Source organism: Oncorhynchus clarkii, chromosome 1 (assembly GCF_045791955.1).
Source record: "Oncorhynchus clarkii lewisi isolate Uvic-CL-2024 chromosome 1, UVic_Ocla_1.0, whole genome shotgun sequence".
Lineage (NCBI taxonomy): Eukaryota > Metazoa > Chordata > Actinopteri > Salmoniformes > Salmonidae > Oncorhynchus > Oncorhynchus clarkii.
Window position 1 is genome coordinate 42279188 of NC_092147.1, and position 27040 is coordinate 42306227.

Here is a 27040-nt window from a genome sequence, read left to right on the forward strand (position 1 = left end):
TTCTGGCAGCGCTCTGACAGCAGATCTTGGCTTGGATCTCCTGTCTGCCTCCTTCATTTCATGCATGTTCTGTGAAGAGGCTTACATTGCCTCTAAACCCAGTCTAAAGCCTACATGCAGGAGGTCTGATCTGCCAAATGGCGTGGTAATGAGTGAGAAACCAAAGCAGAGAGCTGAGCTCTTTACATTTTCAAACAGTGTTGCCAACCAACAGGCGACTGGGAACGTACAGCATGAAGCTCTTTAGAAATCCCAAATCCATGCAGTTTTCATGGATCGTGCTGAATTAACATCAAACTCCAGGACCTCTTTCCTCCGTCTTTCCTCAGTCTTCCCTCCGTCCCTCCTGCAAGCAAACTTGAATCAGCATCTTGTCTCAGCCAAATTGTCATGTAGTTATCACACAGCCAAGCAGGACTTTGGAATATGCTGTGAAGTTTGGTTTCCATTTCAGACACCCTATCAACTCAAGTTACGATATTCACTCAAACTTAACAATTGTAGGATCTCACATTGATTGACTGTTTATGTTTCCTAAGGCTTTAGGTTGGTGTTAGATCACCCCAATCATACTTCAGGGAGAGACTGTAACGTTCCTGCTAATGCAGCACATTCCCTACCAAGGGGCGCTCTTTTTTATATTTCCTCCAGTTAGGAGGCTCCCTCAGGTTGAGGAGAGGGAAACGTGTCGTTTTTACACTTTGAATGAGGCTCTTCAGTTTCGGCACTACTGATTGCTACTTATGAGGGACATGAATGGGCTCTGATTAAGACACAGGGGGAAGGGGAACCTCTCTGACCCTCACACCAGGGTCACCCGTCTTTGGTGAGAAAGGAACCGCTTCAACAGGAGTGTGTATGATTGTGCTTTCCATCGGAATGAGCAGAGGGGATGATTGGAACGTCAAATGAGTGTGCTAAATGGTTTGTGAGACACAGAGAGAGAGAGAGACACAGAGAGACAGAGAGACAGAGACAGAGAGACAGAGAGACAGAGAGACAGAGAGACAGAGAGAGAGAGAGAGAGAGAGAGAGAGAGAGAGAGAGAGAGAGAGAGAGAGAGAGAGAGAGAGAGAGAGAGAGAGAGAGAGAGAGAGAGAGAGAGAGAGAGAGAGAGAGAGAGAGAGAGAGAGAGAGAGAGAGAGAGAGAGAGAGACAGAGAGACAGAGAGACAGACAGACAGACAGACAGACAGACAGACAGACAGACACAGAGAGGTGTTGAATGTATCGTTCTGAAAGGGGTCATCTGCTGATTGTGATTATGGTTAATAAAGGCTGGCGTAACTCAAGGCATTTAAGTTTCAACAGTTTCAAGGCTATAGTCCTGGGTTTTGTATATAGGCTGTCATTGAACATCTAATCCATGTCAGTTTGGAAAGCAAAGAAAGTGCTTTGAAAGTACAGCAGTGAGCACCCAGATAGCCATTGTGGATTAATGTTGTCAGTCCCATGAGCTATGCTCTTTGAAAGTAATTTCCTCTCATGCGAAGTGATGGTGTGCCATCCTCTCTCATCTTCCCCTCTTCTTGGCCTTTGCCACTCTGGCGGAAGCCCCTGTGTTTTTATTTCCCTTATCTTAAATTTCTCACAGTCAATTAACGTCAGTTTTTTATCTCAACCAGATTCCTGCCTCATCTCTGGCCCGTTCCCAAAGTCTCCTGTGGGTTTCTCCATGACTGTCTCTTGACTGAGGGGGTTCCATAACTTCCATACCAGGACCAGCTGACTCTGTGGGTTGTGTCCAGGCTGTGAGGATGTTTACCCAGGTTAAATGCTTTGATACAGGCCACTGCTGTGGCTGACCCACTGAAGGTTTGACCCACATGAGTCCTGGTCACGCTCTGTGGTCGTTAGAGGTGAACACTGTCAAGGTTATGACACCACCTATGCCTTATTTTAACTTGTTATAGTGTGTGTGTGACGGGTAGATCTTTGGATGTTTGTTTAATTGGTCAACAGTTCAGTTGAATTTAATGTGTGTTTTTACTTGGTCGTTCTTCTGACAAACGGATCAACGGGTTTATTTGACTAATATTGAGGACAAGATCATAAAATGGAAAATGTCCATTCTACATTGTACAGCCTCATGCTCCTTCCCAATTTCCCCACTAACCAGAGAAGCTTATCTAAGGCACTATTTGGTTTCCCAGAGAGATGAGTTTTCTAAACCATCTAGGAAACCTTGGCCAGACGTTAGTTATCCATCACACATTTTTGGGAAGTAGTACACAGAGACTCTTATCTTGTCATTCCTGCAAACAATCAGCATGTTTTACTCACCAGGATTCACTGCTTACTTACTGAACAAACTCTGCAGATAAGGAGAGAGAACACAGAATATGCTATGGTACAAGACAGGCCAGCATGAAGCTGGTTATCATGTTAGCCAGTGGAGGGTGTGAATATATCAGTTTTCAGGAAACGGGCACAAAGTGAACAGCAAGGTCTAAGCCAGTGAACATATAGGCTTTGGTATTGAAAACCGGTTTGCCACAAACATGTTTTGTTTTTTGGAACGCTGCCAATTCCAGTTCTCAAGCCTAATCAATGGCAGAGCACCTCTCTTACAATTCAGTGGCAGCTCTCAATAACCATTTTTGGATCAAACTTTCTTTCCGCTCGTTTCCACCCCAAGTGTTGAGAAAAAAAGGCATTCAAAGCACCAATACTTTCTGTAATTGTTCATCATCTCCAAGGATATTTTCTTCACCTGCCTTCCTCATAAAGTTGAAATACAAAAAGAAAAAAGGGGGAGAAATATCCCTTATGCCTCCTACCGGGAAGTGCTAAACCACTTATTTCAAGCTAAACGGGATTATAGACAAAATAGACAAAGTTGGAATTCCTTGGCTCACAGCATAATGGATTTGTGGCACTCGGGGACCCCTTGCTGGGCCCGTAATTGAACTTGTGCTTTTGACAGGAGGACATTTTAACTGGAGGCATATTAGGGAGAGGCACATGTTTGTTTAATTATGAGATAATAGTGATGCGCATCAAGTTCTCCAACACCGGCCAGTGAACCCTCAAAAGGTTTTCTTTAGCAGACACAATGCATTTCCTGTTTGTTCAACTGATATCCTGTTCTGTTTTGCAGTCAATTTTCCACAGCTAGTCTAAACCAGGCAGTAAAGGGAGTCCATATATGAAAGAGTGTAGAATTAACAAATGGTGTGTGTTGAAATGTCATTAAAGGCTCTTTTCATGTTTGCCATTCTGCCTAAGGTATTAGCCTGTACCTAACAGAGACACAGGAAATAGCATGGCATACACAGAAAACTCCAACAGACATGTGGTTTGCATGGTGGTGTTTGACTGTGCCCATGAGGCTGGGAAGTGAGTTAGAGAGTTAGCATGACATACTTGTTTGTCCCAGAGCCAGGTACTGGGTATGCGTACGCCCTGGGCCAGAGAGTCATCAGCAGCACACAGTCAGCAGGAGACTCAAATACCCTTCTGCCCTGCTGGAAGGTGGTCCCATCACAACAGGGATAAATCTGCCTGGCAGAGCCCAAGCCAGAGTCAGAGGCAGCCATGCGCAGCGAGTTCAGCCCTGCAGAGTGGGGTGGTGGCGTCACATTTGTTACGTGGCACTCCGTGAGCTGCCTCTGGCTCCCAGCCCACTCAGACTGCCGTTCCAGTCCCAGCTCCACATCCAACACGCGGAGCCCCTCTTCAAATCCCTCCCCCCTGGTGCGCCTTGGCTAAACACAGAGGTGGTGTCTTAAGCCCCTGCCCAGGCCCGGGGGATGGTGTGAAAGCACTGTGACGCGGCGCTCAGTAAATCCTGTCCAGAACCCCAGCAGCAGGTGTTATTAACACCACAGCACTCTGACCTCCCTGGCAGCATCCTACAACAGCTGCAGATCCTGGTCCCCTTCCAAATCCACATCTTCTTATTTACAGTTTCTCCTTCTTGTTTAGATTGAGAAGTGGCGGAGCTACTTTGCACTATAATCTTTTTTTTTTAGTTGGATTTAGTGTGTGTAAAGCCAGATTTGTGGAGTTTTTTTAAACGGACAACCGACAGGTTCACGTGAAGTTCAGAGGACAGAACTGTGGGACCTAATGGCAGGGGGATCTGGGATGTAGGGTGGATTTCACGGCCACCAAGAACAATGCTGATTTATATCTGTAGAAAAGCATGAAATGTCCCGTTGCCGCTATCCTCTATTTTTATGTTTGTCAACCCAAAGCTGTGCTTCCTCGCTGTTACTTAATTCACAACCTAAACCACATCAACATATTTTTGGCTCTGCTTTTAACGTCACTCGAACATAGCAGCGACTCATACAGCTGTTGACGTCTCGTATCTTGCTTTTTTGTTGTTGAAAGATTCAGAATGAAGAATTGAAATGGGGTACGGCTCTGTCATCATCAGATGTGACGTGGAATGGTCACAATATCCCTACATGTTCTCTCCATTGCCTAATTTCAGCTCCTCGCATAAATTAATAATGTCATAAGAGCGTCCCACAGTTATCCTGGTCCCAGATCCGTTTGTGCTTTTTTGCCAACTCCTATGGTCAGTTGGCAAGGCAGCACAAACAGATCTGGGACAAGGCTATCCCAGGGTCAGATCATCTTTCAACTAAAATCTGCACAGTAAAATCTATTATTTGCGGAGGACAAGCCCGAGGTGAAGGGGTGATGACATTGACCATAATCCCCTTTGTTCATGTGTTTATTTTAGTAATAGCCATGACATGTCCTTTGAACTGACACAATGGCTAATCCTACTGCGGTCAGCTTTAAATGTCACGTTCCTCTGTGTCCATCACGCCTCCTAGTGGAGTCCTATGATACATAGATATGATATTAACCTCTGTTCCAGGGGAAGTGAGCCCTTATGTCTTCCTGCCCTATAGGGCTGCTAACCTACTTTCCCTTAGTCTCTATGGCCGTACTTACACATCAGCTCCCCTGTCTTGCAGCTTGTCCTTTCACGTACTCCTGACACAGATACCATACACCACAGCAAATGACATTGTGATATTGGTGTGGTGTTCATCAAGATGTGTAATACTGTAGTCAGCAGTGCTGTAGTCGTCCGTTCGCTTCCCTTGAGCAGAGCCACTAAGTTCATGGTGAGTTAGGCTAAGTTTATAAAAGTCATGGTTCTGTGGTTGTAATAGGTTTAAACCGTTAGAGCAAGTTCTTTATGTGTGCTCCTATAAGATTAAAAATGAATTTTATAACATGAAAGCCAAGGATTTCTTAAAAGATGCACTATGCAGAAATTGCTCCGTCCATTTCCTGGTTTCTAAAATTCAAATAGTTAGCCTATTTTCAGTTTATGTGACAAAACAAGCAAGTATATTGTAGAGAATCAGTGTACCATTTTAACCGCTGTGAAATATATTTTCCATAGCCAACGATATGATATTTTCAGTTGTTTGACGCTGGTGTAAAAAACAAAAAGCGTAAAAGACGCAAAGACAAAACTTAAGAGCTGGAAGCATAGAAATAGCGCACATGGAACAGATCTACCGCTTCTTTGACTTGCTTTCAATAAGACTGGCAGATCTATAACACACATTTATATGTGAATTTGGTCGGGTCACCCAAAAAGTTACAGCTTTAATGCTTTAATTTCGGGAAGCATAGCCATTGTATGCTGTTTACCTGAAGTAATGCTGAGTAGGTGAAACTGTCCCTCCTCTTCATCTTCCATTGGGACCCGACCTGAGACTTTTGATAGTTGTTCTTGAATTAGCAAGAAACATGGGATATGAAGATTTGAACTGGTGACCTTTCTGTTGCCAAGCAACATATTAACCTCTGGAACGGACTGTATCACTACCTGGTATGGCAACTGCACCACCCTGCAACCGCAGGTCTCTCCAGAGGGTGGTGCGGTCGGCCCAACGCATCACCGGGGGTACACTGCCTGCCCTATAGGACACCTACAGCACCGATGTCACAGGGAGGCCAAAAAGGACATCAACCACCGGAGGCACTGCCTGTTCACCCCGCTACCATCCAGAAGGCGAGGTCAGTACAGGTGCATCAAAGCTGGGACCGAGAGACTGAAAAACAGCTTCTATCTCAAAGCCATCAGACTGTTAAACAGCCATCACTAGCCGGCTACCATCTGGTTACTCAACCCTGCACATTAGAGTCTGTTTCCCTATGTACATAGATATGGAATCACTGGTCACTTTAATAATGGAGCACTGGTCACTTTAATGTTTACATACTGCTTTACTCATTTCATATGTACGTATATACTGTATTCTATTCTGCTGTATTTTAGTCAATGCTACTCCGACATTGCTCGTCCTAATATTTATGTATTTGTTAATTCCATTACTTTACTTTTAGATTTGTTTGTATTGTTGTGAATTGATAGATACTACTGCACTGTTGGAGCTAGGAACACAAGCCTTTCGCTACACCCGCAATAACATCTGCTAAATATGTGTATGTGACCAATACAATTAGATTTGATTTGAACAGTGGATCCTCATCCTTTGAAAATAATGTCCTGATTTGTCATACATTTTGACAGTGTTGCCCTTACACATTGTTTTGTAATTGGGATGGTATCCAACGAGAGTCTACTCAACTTGCACATAACGCTCTGAGAACCATATGTATCTCAGAGCTTTGTGAGAGTTTGGTTGTTCTATGGTTATTTTGCATACAAGCTTCCCATAACCTTCTGGGAATGGTGCACGGTAGTTGCTTGGCTTTGGAACATTCTCAGCACATTTAAGGAACTTGACAAAAAACATTTATGTTCTTGGTGTTTTGTCACTTTAACAGAGCATTTACTAAAAGTTCAAACACCGTTACATTTCATTTCAATTTTGGGAATGTTCTAGGAACATTCTCCAACTGGTTTGACATTGGGGAATGTTCTCAAATAGTTCAGAGAACCTTAAGAAACAACATTCTTCTGTGGGAGTTTCAGTACAGAAATATTTTTTCCTGGTTAAAGGCTAAGGAAATTAATTTCCATGTGTCCTATCTGTTCTTGGAGTTCAAAAAAGTGAAATCCAAAATAAGCTAACAGTGTCATTAAAAGTCTTATTGAAACATTCAATGAAAGTTTTCAAGAATATATATATTTTTTTAAATCAAAATAACCTATAATTTCCATTATAAAACCTCCCAGGTTGACTTTTAAGGAACCAGTGTAAAACATTATCAGAGCCTCCTGTAACCTTAATGTAAACATTCACAGAGCAGGAGAAATTTCCACTTATGTTCTCAGAAGTTAAAATCGAACACTTTCACTTTTACCGGTCAGGAAACGTGTGGCTTAGTTCCCACAACCAATGTGAAACTATAAAACACAAGTTCCCATAACTTCCAATTGTGCTAGCTTGGTAATGTTAAGGAATCTTGCTCTGGAGCTGTATGGTAGCATAGCCTACATCAACAGGCCCACTTACAAATTAGTACAGCATGGCTGAATACATATTTAATGAATGTCTTACTTAATCTCAATAGCCGGAGATAGGAAGATTGAGTCTCCGGCTGCCTCGGTCTTTCTCTTCAGTCATGCTGTTCCTCTCCGCCTCTGTAGCCTGCCGCTTAAAGATTAAACTAGATGGGGACACAGTTATACAACTGGGCCATTTTGACTAACTTCATGTGGGCCTAGACGGCCCACAAAACCATACCAGGGGTAAACAGAAGAGCCTCAATGCTGGAATCAATTCAGATTTGATCTCTGTCAATTAGTCCTGCATCTAATGATCTGATGATAATTCCGTAGTTACTCTGACAACACACCAGTTCATAGTTTGTAAGGAGCGATTGTGATGGATTGTACGGCATAGCAGAATCTCGAATTTCAATGTTTGTTCGAAGCAAAACTTTGATCAATGAACTAAAACAGATGTCAAACGAACGAACAGTTATGAAGAATTTTGATGTCTTCAACATGTAGATTTACAACATATTTGACATATTGAACTGATTAACAGACTGGATGTTCCATTGACAATGTTATGTCTGTAAATTACTAGATAGAGTAATTAAATCAAGTGGCTATACTATTATTGTATTAAGCTATACCCCATCCATGAACCAATTGGGTTATGGTTTCCTTAAAGAGCATCTCTATGATTTTTAATATGGAATGACTGAATCACTCTCTTGATATCTCTTTCAGTGAGTAGCATGACGTGTGGGTTTGTGAGCAATTCATTAACAGTACAAGTCTCTCTATTGTACTGTGGTAGTAGCCTAGCTGAAGGCCTGTCTGTGTTCACCACTGTCACTATCTGTGGGGAGAATGACTCTGTACATCACTGCTAGTCATCAGCGGCAGATGAGAGGAGAGTCTGCCCCTTTAGTCCCATTTCCCCTGAGGATACGCACATCTCCTCACTGAATCAATCTGCAATGTCAAAAGACAGAGGGGAAGATCAATAACACAGCCACGGTCGCAGCCACTGTCACAGCTGCGATATGCAGTAGGGTCGTTCCACCATTTCGGTGCCTTTTGAGTAGTTTAACTTGGTCATAAAAAAACCACCTAATTTTAACATTCTGTAATAATGAGCACGTGTTCATTTTCATGAAAAACACATTTTCCCACATCAAAAAACGACTATTACACGGAACAAAAATATAAAAGAAACAAAGATTTGTACTGAGTTAGGGTTCATATAAGTAAATCAGTCAATTGAAATCGAGGGATTTCACATGACTGGGAATACAGATATGCAACTGTTGGTCAGAGATACCTTAAAAAAATAAAGAAGAGGCGTGGATCAGAAAACCAGTCAATATCTGGTGTGACCACCATTTGCCCCATGCTGCGTGACACGTCCCTCTCACATAGTCAACAGCCTGATCAACTCTATGGCCTGTAGAACATTGTCCCACTGCTCTTCAATGGCTGTGTGAAGTTGCTGTACCTTGGCGGGAACTGGAACACGCTGTTGTACACGACGATTCAGAGCATTCTAAACATCCTGAATGGGTGACATGTCGGGTGAGTATGCAGGCTATGGAAAAAATGGGACATTTTCAGTTTCCAGGAATTGTGTACAGATCCTTGTGACATGGGGCCGTGCATTATCATGTTGAAACATGAGGTGATGGCGGCGGATGAATGGCACGACAATGGGCCTCACGATCTCATCACAGTAACTCTGTGCATTCAAATTGCCTTCGATAAAAATGCAATTGTGTTCGTTGTCTGTAGCTTATGTCTGCCCATACCATAACCCCACCTCTACCATGCGGCACTCTGTTCACAACATTGACATCAGCAAACCGCTCACCACTTTACACGCTCTCTGCCATCTAGGGTTGACCCCAATTAGTCGACTGGTCGATTGTTTGGTCAATAGGCTGTTGGTCGAGAAGTAGCATATACAGTTCCTTCAGAAAGTATTCATACCCCTAGACTTTTTCCACATTTTGTTACGTTACAGCCTTATTCTAAAATGGATTTTAAAAAATTATCCTCAGCAATCTACACACAATACCCCCATAATAACAAAGTGAAAATACATTTTTGGACATTTTTGCAAATGTATAAAATAATAATAATACCTTATTTCCATAATTATTTAAACCCTTTGCTATGAGACTTGAAATTGAGCTCAGGTGCATCCTGAGATGTTTCTACAACTTCATTGGAGTCCACCTGTGGTAAGTTCTATTGATTGGACATGATTTGGGAAAGCACACACCTGTATATATAAGGTCCCACAGTTGACAGTGCATATCAGAGCAAAAACCAAACCATGAGGTTGAAGGAATTGTCTGTAGATCTACAAGACAGGATTGTGTCGAGGCACAGATTTGGGGAAGGGTAGCAAAAAATGTCTACATTGAAGGTCCCCAAGAACACAATGGCCTCCATCAAGAAGTGTGGAACCACCAAGCCTCTTTCTAGAGCTGGCCACCCGGCAGAACTGAGCAATCTGGGGAAAAGGGCCTTGGCCAGGGAGGTGACCAAGAACCTGATGGTCACTCTGACCTGAGCTCCAGAGTTCCTCTGTGGAGATGGGAGAACCTTCCAGAAGGACAACCATCTCTGCAACACTCCAACAAGAAGGCCCTTCGATACCATCTACTGCATCTTGCCTATGCCGTTCTGTACCATCACTCATTCATATATCTTTATGTACATATTCTTTATCCCTTTACACTTGTGTGTATAAGGTAGTAGGTTTGGAATTGTTTCGTTAGATTACTCGTTGGTTGTTACTGCATTGTCGGAACTAGAAGCACAAGCATTTCGCTACGCTCGCATTAACATCTGCTAACCATGTGTATGTGACAAATACATTTGATTTGATTTATATTAGAGTGGCCAGACGGAAGCCAGTCCTCAGTAAAATGCACATGAAAGCCCACTTGGAGTTTGCCAAAAGGCACCTAAAGACTCTCAGACCATGCGAAACCAGAATCTCTGTTCTGATTAAACTAAGATTGAACTTTTTGGCCTGAATGCCAAGCGTCGCGTCTGGAGGAAACCTGGCACCATCCCTATGGTGAAGCATAGTGGTGGCAGCATCATGCTGTGGGGATGTTTTTCTGTGGCAGGGACTGGGAGACTAGGCAGGATCGAGTCAATGATGAACAGAGCAATATATAGAGAGATCCTTGATGATAACCTGCTCCAGAGTGCTCAGGACCTCAGACTGGGGCAAAGGTTCACCTTCCAACAGGACATTGACCCTAAGCACACAAGACAACACAGGAGTGGCTTCGGGACAAGTCTCTGAATGTATTTGAGTGGCCCAGCTACAATCATGAAACCAACATTTGTGTTAAACAAATCAAAATATATTTTATATTTGAGATTCTTCATTGTAGCCACCCTTTGCCTTGATGACAGCTTTGCATTCTCTCAACGAGCTTCATGAGGTAGTCACCTGGAATGCTTTTCCAACAGTCTTAAAGGAGTTCCCACATAAGCAGAGCACTTGTTGGTGCTTTTCCTTCACTCTGCGGACCAACTCATCCCAAACCATCTCAATTGGGTTGAGGTCGAGTGATTGTGGAGGCCAGGTCATCTGATGCAGCACTACATCACTCTCCTTGGTCAAATAGCCCTTACACAGACTGGAGGTGTGTTTTGGGTCTTGTCCTGTTGAAAAACAAATTGTAGTCCCACTAAGGCCAGACCAGATGAGATGGCATATCGCTACAGAATGCTGTGGTAGCCATGCTGGTTAAGTGTGCCTTGAATTCTAAATAAATCACAGGCAGTGTCACCAGCAAGCACCCCCACACCATCAGATTGCGTCATCCATGCTTCACGGTGGGAACCACCTATGTGGAGATCATCCGTTCACCTACTCTGCGTCTCACAAAGACACAACGGTTGGAACCAAAAATCTTACATTTGGACCAAAGGACAGATTTCCACTGGTCTAATGTCCATTGCTTGCGTTTCTTGCCCCAAGCAACTCTTCTTATTAATGATGTCATTTAGTAGTGGTTTCTTTGCAGCAATTCGACCACGAAGGCCTTTTTCACACAGTCTCCTCTGAACAGTTCATGTTGAGATGTGTCTGTTACTTGAACTCTGTGAGGTGCAATTGGAGGTGCAGTTAATTGCTGGTTTCTGAAGCTGGTAACTCTAATGGACTTATCCTCTGCAGCAGAGGTAACTCTGGGTCTTCCTTTCCTGTAACAGTCCTCATGAGAGCCAGTTTCATCATAGCGCTTGAAGGTTTTTGCAACTGCACTTGAAGAAACTTCCAAAATTCTTGAAGTTTTCCGCATTGACTAACTTTCATGTCTTAAAGTAATGATGGACGGTCAATTCTCTTTGCTCATTTGAGCTGTTCTTGCCATATGTTCTTGCCATGGACTTGGTATTTTACCAAATAGGGCAGTCTTCTGAATACCACCCCTACCTCATGAAGCTGGTTGAGAGAATGCCAAAAGTGTGCAAAGCTGTCATCAAGGAAAAGGGTTGCTACTTAGAAGAATCTCAAATATAAAATATATTTTGATTTGTTTAATACTTTTTTGGTTACTACATGATTACATATGTGTTACGTCATAGTTGTGATGCCTTCACTATTATTCTACAATGTAGAAAATAGTAAAACTTAAGAAAAACCCTTGAGTGAGTAGGTGTGTACTGTATACGTTTTGTTCGACTCGCCCACTTTTCCAGCACAAAACACCTGGAAATTCCCAAAAAGAGTATATCCTGCTCACCTGCTTTTACACTATGGGTTGACTATTAGATGTTCAATGCTTCTTTAGAAAAAAATATTTTAAAAGGTATTGTTTCACCTCATGAAAAGTTCATTTCACGTAACAGGGTTGACCTTAAAATAAGCGACAGACATAAATGAAATAAATAATCACATTAAATAAATAATAATCTTCAGAAATGACTTTGTCAATGAAACAAAATAAGTAGAGATTTACAATGATGGTAACATTTTGGGGGATTAAATGGGTTAAAATCTTCCTAGAAGGAAAACATTTTTTTTAAAGTTGAGATTTGTTGAATTCTCCATGTGGTGTCTATTAAAGGGCAAGTCAATTAATGCAACAGGCTTTTAAAGTGCAATATTGGTGCAACATTTCTACATGGAATATCAAAGGGACGCAAAAGGCACTCATTTCACGGAATGACCCAGTATTTGATCATACAGTAGATGCTACATGTAATCCATTTGACATGCTGAGATGGAAGAGGGCACATCAAATGGACTTAAAGGGATTTCAGCTCGACACCAGCAATGGCTTTCTATTTAAATGGTAAAGAGGGGTGTACGTACCAAAGGAATACTGTACAGCACATGGGGAATAAAAGCCAATACTCTATTGTGTGTATGTCTGTGAGGGAGGTCTATTATCTTGAGATCTCTAAGGACTGATACGAATTAAAGTCCATTGCATAACTCCAGGGCTTTGTCTGTGTAATGTCTCTTTGTGATAGGCAGTCAGATCTGATCCTTTTCATTCAATCTCTATGGGGAAATGAGTCAATTACAATACATCTAAATTGGTAAGATATTATATGTTATGTATTATAGCCTCGTGATTGGATGGTGTGCCAGTATGAGATCAACCTCTCATGACCACAGAGCACTGTTGCAGGGGACATGAATGTTTCCCTGCATATACTAGTTGGCGTTATTGTGAAAGGGAAGCCTTAAAGATTTTTTTAAGCGGGAGTGTTCTTTCCAAAATAAACACAGTAAGAATGGCCAGTTGATCCTACTGCGGGAACTGCTCTATTGGGATCAATATAGGCCAGCTTTTTTATCTGCGCTCCCACCAAAGTGTAAAAGATTCAAACGCTTTATAAATACTTCACAATCATTTCCGTGTAAAAGTTTCACAAAGTATTTCATATCAAGCTTGCAATATGACTGTTAAGACCGTCTATGGGCCCGTATTCTGGCGTTTATTTTGACATGTCCGCAAGAGCCAGGTCTGTGAAGAGAAAGACAACACGGAATAAGTGAATGCTATGATGTTAGACCACATTTGCTCAGCAACAGGCAATGAATTCAGTGTAGCCGTGATTATTTTGGCTGAAGTCAAAGATAAAGTCACAGGGCAGTTTTTCCCTTCATTTTTTTCTGTTGGTTTATAAGCCCAAGCAACTGTTAACCAATATCTTCCTGTTCATGGGTGTTTAAAAACCCACATCACAGCCAAAACATAACAATAAAATCCATTGTAGTTGACTTTTGCAACACATTCTAAAGATGCAGTCTAACACTTGGCTGAGAAAATTGTGCATGAAAACAGCTTTTGTTTCAGATAACGTTACTTAACACACTTGTGTTTTTCCTTTTCCGTTAACAAACCGTTATACTTTGTGTTGTTTTTCCAGTTATTACATTCAATCTTATGCTCAATTGACCGACATGGCCTGGACCAAAATCAAATGCAAAGACTCCAAGAGTTAGAAAATCACCAATCAACCAGAAAACGACTTTGGCTCTAGCTTCTCATGATATTTTCTTGCTGTTGCTGCTAGCTTTCCAGTCGATTGCCGTTCCTCCTAGTTTCAGCTCTGTTGTTGTTTTCTCTCTCTTCCAGAGGAGGAACGTCCACCTGCTGTTGAGTGTGTTGCTGTTGGCTGCCTGGGGGGCTGTTCTGCTGGTCTGCCGCCTTTACTGGATGGGTAACAAACCACCCAACTTCTCCAACTCAGACAACCCAGCGGGGGACTCCCCGTCCCTTCTCACCCGAGCACTCACCTTCCTCTACCTGCCCGCTGTCAACATGTGGCTCCTCCTCTGCCCGGACACGCTGAGCTTCGATTGGTCCATGGACGCCTTGCCTCTGATCAGAGGCATTGTCGAATGGAGGAACCTTCATACCGTGGCCTTCTATGTGGGACTGCTCCTCCTGACTTGGTTTGGGCTTTGCACCCGCCGGGTCAAGGGCAAGGAGACCAACGGAAAAGCCCATCATGTAACCAACGGCAACGGGAAGTCCAACACCAATGGACACAGCTATTACCACCCTGACCTTCCCGACCACACAAACTCTGAAACAGAGCCTCACCCTGCCAGTGCACAAAACGGTACCAAAAAGCATTACGTCACGAGGACTCGACTGCCCACCACTGAGAATGTAGTGGCGTTCTCCTTGGGCCTACTGGCCATCCCTTTCCTCCCTGCCACCAACCTGTTCTTCTACGTGGGCTTTGTGATAGCAGAGAGAGTACTGTACATCCCCAGTATGGGCTTCTGTCTGCTGCTGGCGGTGGGGCTGAGGTCCCTGTACGTGCGGCTGAGGCGGAGGTCGTCCAGGACTGTGGTGGTGTACTGTAGCGCTGCCATGGTCCTGCTGTTTGGGGTTAAAACGGTGCTGAGGAACCAGGACTGGCAGAACGAGGAGATGCTCTACAAGTCAGGAATATACGTGAATCCTGCTAAAGGTAACGCACACAGACAAGCTTACACACACACACTTTAACATTCTCACATAATATAGGTTGACTCTGTATGGCCTAATGTAACATCACGTGAAGTGATAGCGCGATAGCTACTCCCTGTTAATGTGGGAGTGATAGAAAGGGTGATTTTTAAAATGTACTCTGAGATGTGAGCATAAGTGTTCAGAGCTCCTTGTTAAATTGTTTACAGTATATCTGCTTCCAGACAGTTTATCCTCTCCAGGCAGTATATCATGGCTGAAGGACCTTTCAACACAAAGCCTTCATTGTAAACCTACTAAATATCCCACTATGGCAGACTAGAGTCTCTCTCCTTCTTACTTTTGGAGGACATCTTCACTGACATCGCTGCTTGATTGGCAATGAGGGGAAACTACATTACTAGAATATTCAAACATTTAAATTTAGGCTCACGGTCATCCAAAGAGTACTGCATAGCTAATAGTGTTACTCCTGAGATAGTGAGCCCGGGCTAAGGACAAAGGTAACGGCAGGACATGTTGTGTTAGCTCATTTCCCTTTCAGATTCTGTGGCAGGGCCGATACATGACAGGTGTTTATCCTGGCAACGCAACTCAGAGCAGCAGCTACGTTCCTTCCCTGGCTCACTGTCCTCATACGATGTGTGATGAGACGCAATGGGCCGCGTCTGAAATAGTGACACACTCCGTTAAGCATTGAGAATAAGTTCTGTGAGAAAGCACAGTTAAAGAGGCGGAACAAATTCACATGGCAAGGTTTCTGTTGTAGTATATTCTCTTTAAAATGTCTTGTTGTATTTACAGTCGCATTTTAGAGGGTGAAGTTATTGACTTGTTTTTTTTGTTGCTCTGCTCAGCTTTCCTATTGTTGTTATTTAGACTTCGGCGATATCTCTCTCGGACACCTTAACTAATATATAAATGCATAGCTCAAAAGGAGCCTTTGGCATAACTGAGCACTTGATACATTTTTATGAAATGCAACCCGAATGACTCACTCTTTGTCTTTCCTGTCCTATACAGCCATCGGGAGAGCATCTAAGGGACAGATTGTTCACTGTCATTCATGTTCACAGTTCTCTTACTGCCTTCGGCAGTATGTAGACCCAGTTAAATAGTGCATAAGTGCATACATAAGCCCATATGTATACATGATGGATCCCAACTGTCCATACTTAGCTGCAGTATTGATTTAGTTGTCAAGCAAAAATATTGAAGAGTAACACTATTCAGTCGATTTGTTTGTCAAGCTACACTATATATACAAAAGTATGTGGACACCCCATCAAATGAGTGGATTTGGCTATTTCAGCCACACCCGTTGCTGACAGGTGTATAAAATTGAGCACATAGCCATGCAGTCTCCATAGACAAACATTGGCACTACAATGGCCTTACTGAAGAGCTCAGTGACGTTTATCGTGGCACAGTCATAGGATGTCGTCTTTCCAACAAGTCAGTTGGTCAAATTTCTGCCCTGCTGGAGCTGCCCCGGTCAACTGTAAGTGCTGTTATTGTGAAGTGTAAATGTCTAGGAGCAACAACGGCTCAGCTGCAAAGTGGTAGGCCACACAGGCTCACAGAAGGGGACCGCCGAGTTCTAAAGCACGTAGCGCATAAAACCATCTTTCCTTGGTTGCAACACTCACTACCGAGTTTCAAACCGCCTCTGGAAGCAACGTCAGCACAAGAAATGTTCGGCAGAAACTTCATGAAATAAGTTTCAATGGCCGAGCAGCCGCACACAAGCCTAAGATTACCATGTGCAATGACAAGCGTCTGCTGGAGTGGTTTAAAGCTTGCCGCTATTGGACTCTGGAGCAGTGGAAATGCGTTCCCTGTAGTGATGAATCACTCTTCACCATCTGGCAGTCCGACGGACGAATCTGGGTTTGGCGGATGCCAGGAGAACGCTACCTGCCTCAATGCACTGTAAAGTTTGGTGGAGGAGGAATAATGGTCTGGGGCTGTTTTTCATGGTTAGGGCTAGGCCCCTCAACCCCATCAAACACCTTTTGGGATGAATTGGAACGCCGACTGCGAGCCAGGCTAATCACCCAACATCAGCGCCCAACCTCACTAATGCTCTTGGCTGAATGAATGCAAGTCACCTCACCAATGTTCCAACATCTAGTGGAAAGCCTTCCCAGAAGAGTGGAGGCTGTTATAGCAGCAAATGGGGGGACCAACTCCGTATTCATGTCCATGATTTTGGAATGATATGTTCGACGAGCAGGTGTCCACATACTTTTAATCATGTTGTGTATGTGCATTTTCTTGTAAAGCAGTAATCAATATATACATATTTTTCATAGGAAAATACAAATACCACTTGACAACAGAAATGTAGCTAATATACCTACTCCATTCACACCCCTGAGATTGCACCATTGTCCAGTCTGCCAGACTAAATTTTCCCTCTATATTAATATACTATAGAGCAGTCGTATGGAACCGTTATTTGATTCATTTTCTGTTTGGAAATAATTGGGCTCTTTGACACACTGACTCCCTGGGGAGTCTTTCTTTCCTTAGCCTCTGGTCCCAGTAGCTCAGTACCAGCTGTGGATATGCCCTCTGTCCCAGCCTGCACAATGCCCTCTAAGGAGGGTTAAAACCAGCCTGTTCCCATATCAGTTTGCGCTGTCTTGCCAACCCCTATGGTCATTGTTTGACGTGACATTTGACATGATGTGGCAAGACAATACAGATCTGGGATCAGGCTTTATTTATATAGCACATTTTAGACATGAATGCAACGCAATGCGCTTCACAGGGAAAAAATAATAAAAAACAATGAAATATTTACTACACAACAAACATAAGAGGATAAAAAATAAAAGAGTAACAACAAAAACTGAAAGTCTAAAAAAAGCACTGTAAGGAAAAGCGAAGGTGTGCTATAAGATCTGTTTTAAATATGTCCATAGTTTCGAAACCCCTCAGGTTCTCTGGCAGGCTATTCCAGAGGCTGGGGGCATAGTAACTAAAGGCTGCCTATCCATGCCTCTTAATCCTAGAGTTAAAAATGACTAAAAGGCCAGTGCCATAGGACCTGAGGTACATAACTCAAAAGCATGTCTGACATGCATTGGGGTGCACAATGATGGATTGATTTAAAACCAATAAAATCATCTTTAAAACCTCACAGGCAGCTAGTGCAGACTTGAAAATCGGTGTAATGTGTGCTCCCTGTCTGGTCTTGGTCAGTAACCGTGCTGCATCATTCTGTATGTTTTGCAGTTGACCAATGGCTTCCTTGGGTAGACCAGACATGAGAGCATTACAGTGGTCAAGCCTGCTTGTAATATAAGCATGGATGAGTTTCTCTGTACAGCCTAAGATAGAAACGGCCTCAACTTGGCAATGTTCCTCAGGTGGTAAAAAAGCTATTTTGGTCCCATTCCTAATGTGTGGTACGATATTGAGTTCAGAATCTAAAACAACACCTAGGATTGTTACCTGGTGTTTTATCTTTATTCAAATGTGCGGCCAGATTCTTTCTCTGTGCTTTGGCTCCAATAACAAGGACCTCGGTCTTGTCTTGATTTAGATGGAGGAAGTTGTGAGCCATCCAAGTATTTAAATCACTAATACGGTCTAATAATTTATCTGTGGAGCTAAAATCCTCTGGTGACACAGAAATGTAAAGTTGTGTATCGTCTGCATAGCAGTGGAAACCAATGCTGGGCTTTCTATTAACGCTGCCAAGGGGTAACACATAAACTGAACAGTACCGGACCCAAAACACCACATGTAATATCTAATTTTAGAACCGGACCAGAGGCCAATCCACCTCCTTTTTTTTCACCTTTATTTAAGCAGGTAGGCCAGTTGAGAACAAGTTCTCATTGACAACTGCGACCTGGCCAAGATAAAGCAAAGCAGTGCGACAAAAACAACAACACAGTTTTACGAGGGTATGTTTGGCAGCATGAGTGAAGGAGGCTTTGTTGCGAAATAGGAAGCCGATTCTAGATTTCATTTTGGATTGGAGATGCTTAATGTGACTCTGGAAGGAGAGTTTACAGTCTAACCAGACACCTAGGTATTTGTAGTTGTCCACATATTCTGGCCAAGATAAAGCAAAGCAGTGCGACAAAAACAACAACACAGAGTTACACATGGAATAAACAGCTAGCTAGTATACTCTTTCGGCTGGCCGGGAGATGTGCCTAGCTCGAGGCTACCTCAAGGCTAACTGGTGCTTGCTTCGGGACAGAGGCCTTAGCTAACAGGAGCCACTCGGTTGCAGCTAGGTAGCTGCGATGATCCGGTGTAATGGTCCAGAGCTTGCGTCAGGAATGTGGTGATGTGGTGGAGAAAAGCAGTCTGATATGCTCTGGGTTGATATCGCGCTGTGCCGACTGGCAGGTAATTGTCCGAGCTAAAGCTGGCTAGTGTCCGAGCTAAAGGTGAAGACCGCTAGCAGTGGCAAACAATGATTAGTAGCTAGTAGCTAGTTTGCTGGCTAGCTTCTGATGGAGGTTCCAGTTATAAGGTATAAAAAAATAGCAGATCCGTACCACATTGGATGAGGCTGGTTGCAGGAAAGTATGTTTCATTCGTAGATGGAAATTGAGATTAAAATATATACAAAAAAATACAAAAAACAGACTATTTACAGACTAATTAACACGCAACAAGAAAAACACACGTCTGACTGCTACGCCATTTTGGATCTCTCCAGTCTGTCCAGAAGGACATCATGGTCAACAGTGTCAAATGCAGCACTTAAATCCAAGAGTACAAGGACAGAGACCTGTTTGGCATCTGTGTTGGCTCTAAAATAATTTACCACTTTAACTAAGGCACAGAGACGTGCTTTACTGTGCTGGGCCCAAAAGCCAGATTGGAATAAACAAATATGCAGTTGGCACTTAAAAAATAATTTTGCTGTTTGAAACTATTTCTCCAGAATTTTCCGTAAGGTTGGAGATTGGCCAAAAATTGCTAAGAGCTGAATAATCTAGATTACTTTTATTCAGAAGAGGTTTCACCATAGCAGTTTTTAGTGCAGCGAGGAAAGTGCCTGTGAATAGGGAGTGATTAACAATAGCTCATACTTTTTCAGATACGCAAATAAAAACCTAAGGCAGGGAGAGAGGGTGTTCGAAAGAGGCTGGCGGCCATGTTGATTGACCCTGTTAACCTTATTTTCTCCCTCTATCAGCATGGGGCAATCTTGGAAACGTCCTAAAGAACCAGGGCAAGATGGCGGAGGCGGAGCAGGCGTACAGGAACGCCCTCTACTACCGCCGGAACATGGCAGACATGCTGTATAACCTGTGAGTGTCTTTATCAAATCAAATGTATTTATAAAGCCCTTTTTACTTCAGCATACACTCTGTTTGCATACATGAGCATCACCATATCCCCTTACACACACACACACACACACACACACACACGCACACACACACACACACACACACACACACACACACGTCTGTCTATTGATCAGTGTTCTTCACAGAGAGGAAATTGTGTTTTGTGTTCCTGCTGTCTCTGTGACAGTAGGTTGTTAATCATGCTATGTCAGCATGAGGGTAGGACAACAGCCAGCAGACAGCCAATACTCAACATTAGCCCCAAGGGCTTTAGGTGTTACTCAACAGAACCTTAGATTATTGTCCACGTTTAGATTGTTTAGATCAGATGTAGAGATTAGGTACAGTAGCATTTTATTTTACGGCACTGTTTCCAATTATATTTATCTAGTAATTACTGGGAAGCTGTATTACCTTGTTGCCTTATGTTATTCAGTCTTATCAGACACATTGGACGTTAATTAGTCACTTCCGTTGAGATTTGTAGACGTGAGAGTCCCTAACTTTCTCTGTTAATTCTCTCTGTTATAGCGGTTTGCTGCTACAAGAAAACAACAAATTCTCTGAGGCGCTCCACTACTATAAACTGGCCATTGGGAGCAGGCCAACTCTGGCTAGTAAGTACAGCTCCTTTTTTTGTTAACAATTTCCAGCTCTTGGTATTGCACAGTGCCAATGTCCAGGCAACTGCCAATGGGACTGAGGGTGAGGGAGGGCACAGGCAGGCCTGCTACATTGCTAAATGAATGATTGAATACAACCTGTAGATTAGCTTTCAAGGACCACAAGCCGACAGATTAAACTATTGCATAATTTAATTTAATATGAATCGTGGTCAAAGTCTCTCTCTCTCTCCTCTCTCCTCTCTCGCTCAATGTTGATTATTTTCCTCTCTTACCTTGAGGAAAGTTGCATGCATGTTTTCTGTTAGTTCAATATGCCCCTCTTTCTCTCTCCTTCTCCCTTAATGGTGCTAGTTTTCCTTGAGTCTTACCTTAACTCTTTCATGCACGCTTCCTGCTAGCTCGTTATCAGCATTGTTCAACTGTCACACTGCCTGGTTAGCAGAAGTCACTCTCGCGTGCTCAATTATTCCCCATTGTTTTTCCTATCAACCGATGACAGATAAACAGAGTCCTTGATTTCCCTTCCATTGTCTCCCAAAGTGTAATTAATAATGATGAATATAATCAAGATGATGATCATAGTCCTCATTCCTTATGCAATTACCCCATATTTTACTGGCGATAGCTAAATGAAGGAGTTACCTAAAGCGGTGGTCGAGGTGATGGAAGTGAAAGAATGAGAGCAAGTCAGATAATAGATGTCATTTGTCAAGGTCTTACCATTCTTCACTGCATTTAACTGACAGCTGGTTCAACTTGGAATCTGGTCAAGTAACGATTCCAAAGTGCCATCTCCATGACGATTGAAAAGCTCTAGTGATAGACAGTTCTATTCACTCTTCTCATATCCCTTTCAGGCACACATCCCTAATGGAAACAGTCTTCACCAACACTCTAGCCAAGGGAATATATGCAATTTATTCCTAGAATGGGATTGTTGAGTAGAATTTGGAACTTGGCCAGTTCACTTTGGATGGACAAAGGACAGAGAGAACTGAGGAGAGGGGCTAGGTAGGACACTAGTGTAGTCTACGTTTCATACATTATTATACATTATTAATAGAGCCAGTTCCACCCCGCAGACTCCCATACACACATTCCATCCCCTCTGAGTCTTGAACATGTATTGGCACCCCATGGATGTGGCAGCCAATTGATCCACAGTGGGTGGCCAATTTATTTCAGAAAGACGCTTGATAATGACTAGTTTCAGCCCCATAGAGCCTAATTACTCTCTGCCTGCATGTTGATCGTGTATTTGATCTCTCGTTCCCCCCTGCAGCAGCCTACTTGAACACAGGGATCATCCTGATGAACCAGGGGAGACTGGATGAAGCCAAGAGGACCTTCCTGACCTGCGCCGATATCCCCGACGAGAACCTGAAAGACCCCCACGCCCACAAGAGCTCCGTTACCAGCTGCCTATACAACCTGGGCAAGCTGCTCCATGAGCAGGGGCATCAGGAGGTAGGATAGAGGGGCAGATGGAGGGTGCACACACACATACACACTCACAGGGACACAAACGCACACCAAACATACACACAGAAACACACACCAGTGGAGGCTGCTGAGAGGAGGAAGGCTCACAATAATGGCTGGAATGGAGTCAATGGAGTGGTATCAAACACGTAGTTTCCCTCGTGCCTAATGGATGGTTCTTTTTGTTTTATTAATTCATAGGAGGCCCTCACGATGTATAAAGAAGCAATGCGGAAAATGCCAAGACAGTTTGCACCTCAGAGCCTCTATAACATGATGGGTAAGCGGCAATTCTCTTTCTCTCGAACCAAACACAGAAGCTGTTGTTTTTTTTGTGAGAAAAAATCATATTCAAATTGAATAGAAGATTGGTAGATTGGATTGCAAGTTAATGTGTGTTTCATTTGGAGGTGTGGGGGTACATTTGCAACCATTGTGTCAGCTGTTGGCTGTTTGTTGAACTTTATTCCACCTGAAGGGTCTCAGGATTGAATTGTATTGCTTGTGGCCAGGGTCTTGAGCTCGTCAGCTGAGCTAGACTTACAGTAAGCATGACAAATTAGCATGGTTTCGGAGGGTAGACTCTGCCTAGGGTTGTTCTTTTTAAAGGTGCTCTGTTTTCACAACGTCTTATAAATCTTCATCTGTTTTTTTTCTAAGATACGTAAACCGGCATCAAAGTCGGGGTGTGTGGCAGCAGCTCAACGCACCCATTGAGGCCCCAATGTTGAGGTTTCCACTGTGCGTTAACGCAGTTAATTTGCTTTCCACTGCAATAATAACCGCACTCCTCAAGTTACAGTCATGTGAAAGCAGCTGCAGACTGAGTTGTGACTTTTGATTGCAAAAAACAATAATATTTAATTTCAAGTGACCCCCAATTCCACTCACACCCTTGTCACTCAATGGCCATTCTCAGCCCTGCTGAGAAGTCTCAATCTGCCTTTGCTCCCTCTGTGGCTCCCCCATGTTGTTCCTTTCTATCGTTCTCTCTCTCACTCTCTATTTCTCTCCCTCTCTCTTTTTCTTCTTCTAGGTCTCTCTCTTTCACTCCCTCGCCCTCTCACTCTCTTGCTGAATTCCAACAAGCCCCCCTAATACAGTACATTTACCAGTGGAGTCCAATTCAGCTTGACAGAGGTGCTGAGATGATGTCCAAATCATCTCTAACAGTTTGAAAGCTGTAAGAGCTGTGGGAGGTTGGGTGGTTCAGCGTTTTCCCATATTTCTGGCAAATTTTGGCAGTTTACTTGGCTGTCTGGGTCAAAGTTGGGTCTTAATCTGCCACCCCCCCCCCCCCTCCTCTCAAAGGTGCAATGGAATGTTCCACTATATGTGGTTTTCAAGTCCTTGAGATTTGTTTCACTTCAAATGTTATGTCCGTGTCTGTGCTCCCTCACAGAGCCCCATCTGAAGCTGATAGTTGGCTAGAAAGGCACAAAGTCGGTTGCTGTTACCAGCTCTACATTACACCATGTCTGACAAATGTGTATATAGATTAAGCTATTCATATTGCCCGATTCATAATCATAACAGTCAAGATAGTATTAGTATCAGTATTATATTAGCTGCTGATAAGGACATTTATTAAGTCTGGGGATTCTGTAACCCAACTATTTCATACAATATCTCACATCTGATCTGAAAGGAAAAAAGGTTTGTGCTGATGGAGAACAGTTTTAAAGATATCTCTTCTAACAGACTTTCTTTGGATACTTTATATACTGGCTTACAAAAGACTTCCCAAACTCTGATCCTTATCATGAGCAAAACTTAAAATGGGGTCTTATATTTGATACCATGTACATGCTTGAGTATCCTGTATTTAAGGGTATATTAAGGGTACATTACAGGCCATTGCTAATGAAGAACATGGATATGTCTGTTGATCGTCTCAGAGGTCAGCAGGTTAGCATTCCTCACCAGCCACCTGCATAGGCGGATTGGCCGAATGGCAATTCTGGCAAATGCCAGAAGGGCCGGATCATCTTTAATTGGGGTGGGCTGGTCGAAATTGACCACAAAATGCGATATATATACAAAAGTATGTGGACACACCTTCAAATTAGTAGATTTGGCTATTTCAGCCACATCCGTTGCTGAAAGGTGTATAAAATCGAGCACACAGCCATGTAATCTCCATAGACAAACATTGGAAGTAGAGTGGCCCGTACTGAAGAGCTCAGTGACTTTCAACGTGGCACCGTCATAGGATGCCAACTTTCCAACAAGTCAGTTCGTCAAATTTCTGCCCTGCTTTAGCTGCCCCGGTCAACTGTAAGTGATGTTATTGTGAAGTGGAAACATCTAGGAGCAACAACGGATCAGCCGCACAAGCTCACAAAACGAACTGACGAGTCCTGAAGCACGTAGCGCGTAAAAACAGTCTATCCTCGGTTGCAGCACTCACTATCGAGTTCCAAACTGTCTCTGGAAGCAACGTCAGCACAAGAACTGTTCGTCGGGAGCTTCATGAAATGGGTTTCCATGACCGAGCAGTTGCACACAAGCCTAACATCCCCATGCGCAATGCCAAGTGTCGGCTGGAGTGGTGTAAAGCTCGCTGTCATTGGACTCTGAAGCAGTGGAAACACTCCAGAAGCTGTTCGAGCAGGTGTTCACATACTTTTGGTCATGTAGTGCAGTGGTTCCCAACCAGGGGTACTAAGACCCCCTGGGGGATGTTAGGGGTACTTGGTTTATCCACAGAGGGTAAATGTTTATTTGCTTCTGAATCTCAGTCTCTTCAGCCCAGCGAGTGGGTTATTGATCTCGTAGTAACGAGTGACTCCACTTTCGGATTGCATTACATAGCTAGAAAGTCCCGCCTATTTCGTTCGCTGAAAGGCCGGTCACTTGTTAGCAGTATTATACAGCCAAAATATTAAGGAACTGGCAGTCTCTCTCTCTCCTTCTCGCTCCCTATTTTCTTCTATTGAATTATATGTAGCCTAATATTTAAACACTTAGCTAAGTGGGCAGGGTATGACACATTACATTCTCAAATTTTAATTATAAACTGGGTGGTTCGAGCCCTGAATGCTGATTGACTGACAGCCGAGGTATATCCGACCGTATACCACGGGTATGACAAAACATGTATTTTTACTGTTCTAATTATGTTGGGAACCAGTTTCTAATAGCAATAAGGCACCTCAGGGGTTTGTATACTATGGCTAAGGGCTGTATCCAGGTACTCCGCGTTGCATCGTGTGAAGAACAGCTCTTAGCCGTGGTATATTGGCCATATACCACACCCCCTCGTGCCTTATTGCTTAAATATGTAGTTATGCTGTTATAAGGTAGTAAATAAGACAATGGTCATCTATCTATAAGGCATGTATTTTAAGGATCCATAATAAACCATTTAAAAGGCATTTATAAATTGTGTTTAGCATTTATTTATAATTTCTCCCACATTAATCATTAGAAAATTATTTTTGCATTCCCCAATCTAAAGTGAGTGCTATTTATACTTTCTAAATACTTTATAAGTGTTCTGAGTAACCAGTTTAATATCACAAAAAGATGGCCATGCCATTGGTAGACATTCCTGCAGTACCTGGTAAAAGAACAAGCACACAAAACAGGATGTTCAAGGAAATATATGTACTGTGTGCATGTGTGAATAACTAGCTAACTTACATTGACAAATGTGGGAGTAATAGTTCATAAATGGTGTGCAAAGAGTTTGTAAATACCTTATAAAGTGTTAATTATGGACCCTTGAAATAAAATGTTACCCTAGGATGTTGCTGGGCCCAGCACAGGAAGTGTGGTCCCTGGTCTTCTGGTCCTAGTGATGCTAGACACATGTACTGCCAGTTTATTTATATTTTGGCTCTATATTATATACAGTGCCTTCAGAAAGTATTCAAACCCGCTGACTTTTTCCTAATTTTGTTGTGTTACAGCCTGCATTTAACATGTATTAAATTGAGATTTAAACCACATAATGTCAAAGTGAAATTATGTTTTTCAAAATGTTTACAGATTAATTGCAAGCCTTAATTAACTTAAATAAATTCAGGAGTAAAAATGATCTTAACAAGTCAGTCACATAATAAGTTGAACGGACTCACTCTTTGTGCATTAATAGTGTTTAACATTATTTTTGAATGACGACCCAATTCTCTTTACCCCACACTTACAGATAATTGTAAGGTCCATCATTCGAGCAGTGAATTTCAAATTTCAAAACACAGATTCAACCACAAAGACCAGAGAGGTTTTCCAATGCCTCGCATAGAAGAGCACATACAGTGGGGCAAAAAAGTATTTAGCAACAGTGTGATGAAAATTACAGGCCTCTCTCATCTTTTTAAGTGGGAGAACTTGCACAATTGGTGGCTGACTAAATACTTTTTTGCCCCACTGTATTGGTAGATGGGTAAAAAAAATCAGCAGACAATGACAATCCTTTTGAGCAGGGTGAAGTTATTCATTACACTGGATGGTGTGTCAATAAACCCAGTCACTACAAATATACAGGCATCCTTCCTAAATCACTTGCCTGAGAGGAACAAAACCTCTCAGGGATTTCACCATGAGGCCAATGCTGACTGTAAAATAGTTACAGAGTTGAATGGCGGTGATAGGAGGATGGATCAACAGCATTGTAGTTTTATTTATTTATTTGATTTATTTATTTAAACTTAACTGACTTGCCTAGTTAAATAAATAACAAATTCTTATTTACAATGACGACCTACCCCGGCCAAACCCTAACCCGCATGACGCTGGGCCAATTGTGCGC

At 42.8% G+C, this 27040-nt stretch overlaps 1 protein-coding gene across 1 annotated transcript in view; it reads left to right on the forward strand.

Annotated features, from left to right (window-relative positions):
• Positions 1-27040, forward strand: part of LOC139407243 (transmembrane O-mannosyltransferase targeting cadherins 2b) — a 167879-nt gene that overhangs the window by 100477 nt on the left and 40362 nt on the right. The window contains exons 3-7 of the mRNA XM_071150848.1: positions 14001-14847; positions 20020-20134; positions 20708-20793; positions 22085-22269; positions 22486-22564. Of these exons, the coding sequence (XP_071006949.1) occupies positions 14001-14847; positions 20020-20134; positions 20708-20793; positions 22085-22269; positions 22486-22564 (1312 nt within the window). The remainder of the gene's footprint in view (positions 1-14000; positions 14848-20019; positions 20135-20707; positions 20794-22084; positions 22270-22485; positions 22565-27040) is intronic.